We start from the raw sequence: 9,357 nt of genomic DNA, 5'->3' as shown, positions 1-9,357 counted from the left end.
ACTGGAAATTCTCTCTAGGTAGTAAACGGAGGCAATTGTAGGGCTCACCTCATTTGTTTCTCTTTTCTTGAAGATCACTGTGCTGTACTGTCTATTTTCCAATGTCTAACAACTATTATTTTATGTATGTTGTCCACTTTTTTAGTTGTTTATGATAAAAGGGTAAATCCTGTCTCTTACTCTTTCATGGCCAGAAGCAGAGTCCAGCTTTCAGTTTTTTAATATTTGGGTCGGATGAGTTTGGGGGTTTTTAAAATAACACTCAGATAGAAAGTAGATGGCATCAAAGGTCATAGACTGACAGGATCCCTAGAGACTACCTAACATCCAACCCCTAGCCCCACCACACACACACATTCATTTGGTGGATTACAGAAGTGAGATCAGAGAGAGGAAGGGGATCTTCCCAAAGTTACATGCAACTTAGCCACAGAATTAGGGCTAGAATTCAAGTCTTCTGCTCTCTGGTTTTAATCCATCGAGTTATTTTCTGCTGATTTTCTCTTCCAAATCAGTTTATTTGGATAGACATAGCTTTGAAATCCAGACCTTCTGTACTGCCCAAGCCCACAGAATGTGCAATATTAGCTCACACCCAGGTGGTACTTGATTTTGTTTCAGTTTTGCGAACACAACTTCTAGGAGTTGGCCTGAAGTGAATTCCAGAGTAACACAGAACACTGAAAAATGTAAAACACCCCCATGGGTAGGCACTCCAGAACAAAACCATATATTTTTCCCCATCAACTTATTATGAACTCTCTAAGCAAAAAGGAGTGTGACTTAGAACTTAGATTGACTGATTTAGTCTTTTTACCACCTATGGGAACCATGTGTCTGTCCTACAAAAAGAAACCATTACCATTGCAAATGCACTTGTCTTTTCACAATTCTAGCAATTCCTAGTCCCCTTTCACCTAGATTCAAAAATCTTATCTGAGCTGGGTCTGGGAGCCCTTCTGCCTTTTCTCTGCACTCTTCCTTGATGTAGCCCAGGAAATGCCCCTGTTTTGGAGTCAGAGTAGGCTTTAACCCTCAGCTCCAAAACTTATTTGCTGTGTGACCTTGGATAAGTTACTTAATCTCTCTGTAAAGACAAGGATGGTACCATCTTACATTGATTCTAAAGCACCTCTTTTTTTTTCACATTCTAGCATCTTTGAAATCAAGATGTATCTGGTTAGCCATGGTATGATGGTTAAATTTTCAGCGTTTTTCCATTTCCTAGTGGCATATACTGTGTCATGCTTTCAGAAAATACAGTATTGATTCCTAACTTGCAGAGCTTCCTCAAGGATTTAATACAATACAGCAAGCATAATGTAGGCACTCAAGGACTCTTGTACCCTTTATTACTAGAATGAATGACTAGAACTAATACCTGGCTGAGTCTTGGGTTTCCCAACTTCCCTCATCTAGCTATTGATACAGCAATTGAGGCAATTAGTCTGACAAGGTGAACAAGCCTGAGGCCGGCACACTACTGACCAGTGTTGCAACTTGTGATTGTCATTGGGACCTTGGGCCCTTTCTTGTTGGTAGCTTCTTGCCCTCTAGCCTTGGTCCATTAATATCATCAGCTTGATCGTACCTCTGCTGCTACTGAATTATGAAGGTAGGGAAAAGGACTAGATGACTTCTTAAGCCATCATCCCGAAGTCTCCCTGTTTCATCTCAAAGACTCTTCCCAGAATCCAATGAGGCTTGTCAGTCGAAGGGCTCCTTCAAGGCTATCAGAATCAGAGCCCGCGGGGCTGGAAGCCAAATCCACATTCCCCAAAGCTCCGCCACATACTTCCAGTTGGGGAGCTGATATTTGGATGTCTTTGAAATCCAAGGATACCTACTCTGCTCACATCTGGAGGGAAAGAGAAGACACTGGAGGATTAACCACCCTCAAACATCTCCCTATACAGAAAAATAGCTGGTATTTATTTCCTAGCACTTCTCTGGCTTTTTTCCTATCTCCGGCTGGCAGGCTTGTCTCAGTTGCAGAGGCCTCATCCCACCCAACCCCTTCCACTCCCTATCATCCCCCTTCGTGCCCGAAAGTGCAGCTGCAGACTCCATGAGCCCATCCCTCTGAGGCACCCATCTTTAATATGTGTCTAGAGGGTCCCCTGCTGGAACCTAGCAGTCTCGGGCATGCTTACAACCACGGTAAAAATAGGAAAGGTCAAGAAAGACTGGCCTTTGTCTCTGGCCACTTCTAGCAGCTTCACTGCCTCCCAAGTGATTGTAAAATCATTGAGTCTGAACAAACTGCCGCTTGACAGTGCATGCCACCCAGGATTCTGTACCATGGCCAGCACGAAGCTAGGAATTAATAACTGTGAGTGATTATCACGGAAACTGTCTCTAGGAAAAATGACCAGGTTTTTACCATTCAACCTTGGGGAGATAAAATCAGGCGTAGCAGAAAAAGGACAAATGATCTAAGAGCAAATGCAGGACTCCAGCTCCAAAGAGCATTCTTGAGGCCTGATTATACACCTGTCTCATCTCCCTGTCTCAGAGGTAGGTGACAAGAAGGGGAGGGGGTATCTCCATCCAGCCCATCAACCAACTCCAAACCAACTCTAGACCCTCCCCAACACCTCCTTGCCCTTATTCCCTGTCAATTTGCCTCTCTGTAGGTCTCTGCATGCCCCGCTCTGTTGGACCTGTCAAGACCCTCCTTGTCTCCTACCACAGCCTCCCTTCAGCTTTCTCCATCCAACACCAGCCCTGATTTTAGAATACCGCCCTACCTAAAACCCACCAATGAACAAGAATGGCAAACTATTTACCCTTGTGAAGGCTGGGTAATAGGAACATGGAGGATTATTTTATTATTCTCATTACGTTTGTGTATGCTTGAAGTCTTTCATAATAAAACAACTCTCCAACGACCTCCAGGGATCTCAGGGTAAAGTCTGAAGTCTGCAGACTGGCATTCAAGACCCCTCAGGATTTGCCTCTACCCAATTTAACCAGCTAACCTCCTGGCACTCACCATGCTGCAGCCTCTCTGTTTTCCCAGCCTTTGGAACCCAAGTCTCTCTTGCAGCCCTAGTTTTACCCCATGCATCTTCTTCTTACAGAACACATTTCCCCTCGTGCCCTGCCTAGAAAACACCTCCTAATCCCTTGGAAATCTAATGCAAATGATCCCTGGTCTGGGTCATCTTCCCTACCCTCTGGGGGCAGGGAAGAGGGTGCTTCCTCAGGCCTGATATACAACAAATATCCAGTATGTGTTTAGGGGAGACCAGAATGTCTTGGTTAATAGAACGTGTGCAATATTTACTTGAACTTAGGCAAGTAGGGTAATCTTTCTTGGCTTCTGCTTCTGTCTCTATAAAATGAAGATAATAGCGGTACTTATCTCACAAGGCTGGGGTAACGATTCAGCGGTATTCTCTGTGTAAACAGTTTAACACAGTACCTGGCAGAGAGAGGGGGAGAAAGAGGGAGAGAGAGAGGGAGAGATGCTGACTGACTTACAGACAGACATACTTCAATCAAAGAATATAGTGGATAATTATGCGGCTTGTCTTAAATGAAATGCTTCCAAATCCTACAGGGAAAGCATTGCCGCTTAGCTCTTCCTGGGAGCTAGAGAAATTAGTGGAAAATCGTTGACATTAAAGTCACGATTCCTTTCTCGGGCTCAGGGGCTATTCATACTTTGGAGGGTTTTCAGAAGTCGAGGGGAGTCCCGGGCCCTCCTATTTGGAAGAATCGGAAGGATAGTGCAGGGTCCGTGCCTGGGAGCTTGCCCGAAATCCGGGGGCTAGGAAGGCACCGGGTTTGCACGAAAATCTGCCCCGGTGACAATCCCCAGTCTGTGAGGTCTCGGTGGACTCGGGGCCCCAGGGGTGGGAACCCGGAGTGAAAAAATCTGAGTGGGGTCTGGTGCAGGGCCTCCCACCTGCCAGCCCCGCTCCCCTGGGCTGCGGCGGCCTCGTGCGTCACGGGCGCGGGCGGGGGCCGAGGGGAGGGCGGCACCGCAAGGTGAGGGCACCGCGCTGCCTTAAGACGCCGCGCGCCCCCGCTGCCTCTCAGAGCTTGCAGCGCGGCGCGCTGGCCGGACGTGCGGGCACAGACGCTGTGCCCCGCTCCTGCCGCGCCCGCAGCGCCCGCTGCCCGGTGCCAGCTCGCAGCCGCCCGCGCCCCGAGAGGCGGCCGGGACGAGCGCGAGCAGCCCCGAAGGACCTGCACGCGGCGCCCGCGACGCCAGGTCCGCAGCAGCAACAGGTAAGCGGCCCGGCCCTACTCCGGGCTTCGTGGCCCCCAGCACCCGGCCGGGCCCCGAGCCTGGGAGCCCACGACGTCCCCTCTGAAGCGTCCCGACGGCTGCTGAGCTACCAGGCGCGGTGGCCCGCGGTGCGGCCCCTTCTCGCCTTTCCCTAGCCATCCTCCCGCCCTCGCGTTTTCTCTCTCACTTTTTCTCGTGCGTTCTTTCCCCCCTTCCTCTCCATTCTCTCGTTTTTTCCTCATCCTTTCCCTCTTCCTCTGCTTGTTCTCTTTTCTCACTCTTTTTTGCTTTTTCTGTCTGCGTCTCTCCCAGTCTGTCTTGCTCTCTCATTCTCTCTCACTCTCACGCTCCCATTTCTTCTTTTTTCTTTCTTTCTCTCTGTTGCTCACATTCTCTCTGTCTCTCTGTATGTATCTCATTCTTTCGCTGTCTCTCATTTCCTTTTTGTCTCTCTGCCTCTCAATCTCTCTCGCCCTGCCTTTCTGACTGTCCCCACCACCCTGCACCCCTGCCTCTTTTGCCTTTCTCCCCAGCTCCTTTCCCACTCCCCTCGGCTGCCACCGACACCAAGCAGATCGGAGAAAGCAAAGAGGACGCAGAATTGGGAATGGGGATGGGGCTGTGGAGGGTGAGGGTAGGGGAGCTCAATAGGCATCCTCTCTGCATTTTCCAGTCGCCATTGCACTGCTGAGAAACTAAGGGTTTTTTAGCCAAAGCCCGCGGTGGCCAGGGCGGCAGGTGGTTTCCACGGCAAAATAAAGTCCACAGGGAGACAGAGATCCAAAGAGACAGAGATCCAACCAGAGAAAAACCGAGGTGAGGGGCCATGGGAAAAAGATGTAGAGAAATAGAGATGCGCACACACTCAAACATACAAAGCAAGTGTTTAGCCAGAGTCCTGGGGTGACAGGAAAGTGAAGGACAGAGAAACCAACTAGAGAGTGCACACACTAAAGAGATAGCTTGAGAGACAGGTGAGACAAGCAGTAGAGTGTTAGAGATCAATGGAGAGAGAGGCAGAGCAATGCAGAGAGAACTTAGGCAGGGAGAGACAGAAACCACACGGAGAGACACAGAGACAAGAGGGTCCGAGAAAGACAGAGCAAGCGCACACGTGCCAGTGAGAGACAGAAGGGGACACCTAGAGAACCCGAGGGAGACGCAGAAACAAGAGAGTTGGAGAGACACGGAGACGGGCAGGGAGACACAGCGAACGACATTGAACAGGTGCGCTAGGGACCCACAAAGATGAACTGCTAGGGAAATAGACTGAGAGAGAAATGGAGAGACAAGAGAGCATTAGGGAAAGACAGAGACACACATGAACTAGCGAGCGACACAGTGACAGGCAGAGACACAGAGAGACAGAATGGATCAGAAAGAGACTGAGGGAGAGACAGGGGCAAGACTGTGAGAAAGATAGGGAGCGAGAGCGCAAGCCCTGCAGAGAAAGTGAGCTAGCGAAAGAGACACACACAGAGAGACTGAAAGACAGAGTGGAAGAGAGAAATGAGAGTAACAGAAAGGAAACAGCGTGCACGTGCTATCGAGACAGAGAAACAGAGACAGACATGAGTGAGAGACAAGGATGAGAAAGAATCAGGAAACGGTGAGACACATACAGACACACACCCCGAGAGATACAGAAAAAAAGTGCGCCAGCGAGAGACACTGGAGAGAGACAGAAACTGACGGTGGTAAACAGACAGAACCAGAGAGCGCACGCGCATGCGCTAGCGCTAGCGACCAAAACTCCCCGGAGCCAGAGACAGTGTGAGAGACAAGCAGAGAAAGCGCGCGCACGCACGCGCCAGCAGGAGAAACAGATGAGAGGAAATCAGAGCCCTGGAGAGAGGAGACAGGCAGACAGATCAGGAGAGTCCGGAAAGGAGCCAGAGAAGCTGCCCGTACTGGGGATGGGGCCGTGCGGGAACCCGGGATAGGGGGTCCTGCAGCGCCCTTGCTGGGCGCAGAGGCTTCTTCCCTTGACGGGTGACTAACTCTGCCTGCGTGTTTCTTTTGTCACCAGCATAGGCACTGAGTGCGGTCTGTGCACCCCTTTGCCACCCACCGGTGCCGGCGCTGAGCCTGCACTCTGTCTCACGCCCTCTGGCTGTTGCCATGACGTCCACCTGCACCAACAGCACGCGCGAGAGTAACAGCAGCCACACGTGCATGCCCCTCTCCAAAATGCCCATCAGCCTGGCTCACGGCATCATCCGCTCAACTGTGCTGGTTATCTTCCTCGCCGCCTCTTTCATCGGCAACATAGTGCTGGCGCTAGTGTTGCAGCGCAAGCCGCAGCTGCTGCAGGTGACCAACCGTTTTATCTTTAACCTCCTGGTCACCGACCTGCTGCAGATTTCGCTCGTGGCCCCCTGGGTGGTGGCCACCTCTGTGCCTCTCTTCTGGCCCCTCAACAGCCACTTCTGCACGGCCCTGGTCAGCCTCACCCACCTGTTCGCCTTCGCCAGCGTCAACACCATTGCCGTGGTGTCAGTTGATCGCTACTTGTCCATCATCCACCCTCTCTCCTACCCGTCCAAGATGACCCAGCGCCGTGGTTACATGCTCCTCTATGGCACCTGGATTGTGGCCATCCTGCAGAGCACTCCTCCACTCTACGGCTGGGGCCAGGCTGCCTTTGATGAGCGCAATGCCCTCTGCTCCATGATCTGGGGGGCCAGCCCTAGCTACACTATTCTCAGCGTGGTGTCCTTCATCGTCATTCCACTGATTGTCATGATTGCCTGCTACACCGTGGTGTTCGGTGCAGCCCGGAGGCAGCATGCTCTGCTGTACAATGTCAAGAGACACAGCTTGGAAGTGCGAGTCAAGGACTGTGTGGAGAATGAGGATGAAGAGGGAGCAGAGAAGGAGGAGGAGTTCCAGGATGAGAGTGAGTTTTGCGGCCAGCATGAAGGTGAGGTCAAGGCCAAGGAGGGCAGAATGGAAGCCAAGGACGGCAGCCCGAAGGCCAAGGAAGGAAGCACGGGGACCAGTGAGGCTAGTGTAGACGCCAGGGGCAGCGAGGAGGTCAGAGAGAGCAGCACGGTGGCCAGCGACGGCAGCATGGAGGGTAAGGAAGGCAGCACCAAAGTTGAGGAGAACAGCATGAAGGCAGACAAGGGTCGCACAGAGGTCAACCAGTGCAGCATTGACTTGGGTGAGGATGACATGGAGTTTGGTGAAGACGACATGGAGTTTGGTGAAGACGACATCAATTTCAGTGAGGATGACGTCGAGGCAGTGAACATCCCGGAGAGCCTCCCACCCAGTCGTCGTAACAGCAACAGCAACCCTCCTCTGCCCAGGTGCTACCAGTGCAAAGCTGCTAAAGTGATCTTCATCATCATTTTCTCCTATGTGCTATCCCTGGGGCCCTACTGCTTTTTAGCAGTCCTGGCCGTGTGGGTGGATGTCGAAACCCAGGTACCCCAGTGGGTGATCACCATAATCATCTGGCTTTTCTTCCTGCAGTGCTGCATCCACCCCTATGTCTACGGCTACATGCACAAGACCATTAAGAAGGAAATCCAGGATATGCTGAAGAAGTTCTTCTGCAAGAAAAAGCCCCCGAAAGAAGATAGCCACCCAGACCTGCCCGGAACCGAAGCCGGCACAGAGGGTGGGACTGAAGGCAAGATTGTCCCTTCCTACGATTCTGCTACTTTTCCTTGAAGTTAGTTCTAAGGCAAACCTTGAACTGTCCATAACACGAGAAACAAGAGGAGATTTCTTTTCAATGGACCCACAATCCATTAATGCCAAACCATACCATTTCAGGCAAAGGTGTTGCACACACATGCTCTTCACCACAAGGTAGATAAATATATAGAAGAGGCAGGAACTGGGGTCTTTCCGTAAAAGCATGGACTTGAGGATTCTGACTGAAATTTTCCCCCCAAAGATTATTAGGCTCTACATTTCTTAAAGCAACAAGGGCTATCCATTTTGGACTTGTAGTTGGTATTCTGTCTTTCCAGAGCTACAACATGCCAACTTTAGCTCTGAAGGAAAGGGAAGATGATACTTGTGAACTTAAGGACTTTTCGGCCCTCGGGTCGGGAGCTCATGGGCGAGAGCTACAGCTTATGTTCAACTGAAAGAAAGGCAATGGACCAAATCATTCATGGAGCTCAAGAAATAGAACCTAATGGACTGATCAACATATGAGCCAAATTCTGAACTGAACAGCCCCACAGTCGGGTGCAAAGACTGTTATGCAAACTAAAACAAAGGGCTTCCTGCAGTTAGAATCTCAAGAAGGTTTCTAGATCCCCTAAAGGGATCCAGGAAAGTAGAAGGACATGTATGAAATGGGAAGCTAGTCCAAGGGAAAAGATTGAGAAATAACACACATCCGGGGGGCTAAACAGTTGACTTTTTTTCCTATAAAATCTTGGGTTTATGCATGGGCTGGAACTGAGGTCATCAAGTGTAAATTTTCAATTGACACAAATATTTTCTGTCTCCTGTTTGAATAATAGTGGGGCAGAAATCATGCCACTATTTTACAACTTCCCTTATGTGACTGAATTGAGATGCTGGTAGGAATTCTTCAGATCTCTGCCAACACTTGTGTTTTCTTTTGGTTTGTTTTTGTCAAATAAGCCTTTTTTAGTCAAACACTATTTACAGACAAAAAGAAATTCAACTAGAAGTGGCCTAAGTCCTACAAAATTCATAATGTCACTGAGGAACAATTTGTTCATCAGAAATATATTTTGTGTCCATGAGATCATAGACAATAAATGTGATCTCCACATGGGGAGCAAGGAAGGCAGAATGAACATTTTTCTTCCTCCAGGCACACCCATGTGTCTTTTCCACCTGTGGCTCTCTTTAAAGCTTTTAAGCTCTCTGCAGATGTGAGAGAGAAATATCAGAGAGTCAGAAATGACAAAGAGGATGGTTTCACAATACCTGGAAAACATCTAACCTATTCCAAACAGTCCTAAAATCAGAGCATTCAGGTCAGACATATCCTAATTAATGCTGTTGAAATAAATCACGTTGGGAAAACTTTAACAATATCTAAATTATCCCTAGGGTCAATTCACAGGAACATTCCTCAAATCCCAAACCGCAAAATAACTTTGGGCAGGGATATACAT

The 9,357-nt window shown here is 49.6% G+C and overlaps 1 protein-coding gene across 1 annotated transcript; it reads left to right on the top strand.

Moving 5' to 3' along the window:
• The first annotated feature begins 6,361 nt into the window (after window positions 1-6,361).
• GPR101 (G protein-coupled receptor 101) lies at window positions 6,362-7,921 on the top strand. The gene has a single exon (XM_055267528.1). The coding sequence runs from the start codon at window positions 6,362-6,364 to the stop codon at window positions 7,919-7,921; it is 1,560 nt and encodes a 519-aa protein (XP_055123503.1).
• Window positions 7,922-9,357: the final 1,436 nt, after the last annotated feature.

This window comes from Symphalangus syndactylus, chromosome X (assembly GCF_028878055.3).
Source record: "Symphalangus syndactylus isolate Jambi chromosome X, NHGRI_mSymSyn1-v2.1_pri, whole genome shotgun sequence".
NCBI classification, from domain to species: Eukaryota; Metazoa; Chordata; class Mammalia; order Primates; family Hylobatidae; genus Symphalangus; species Symphalangus syndactylus.
Note: the sequence above shows the minus strand (reverse complement) of the source record. Positions and strands in the feature narration are given on the sequence as shown.

Coding starts and splice junctions, on each gene's coding strand:
- GPR101 (XM_055267528.1), top strand. CDS start 6,362: ATGACGTCCACCTGCACCAACAGCACGCGCGAGAGTAACAGCAGCCAC.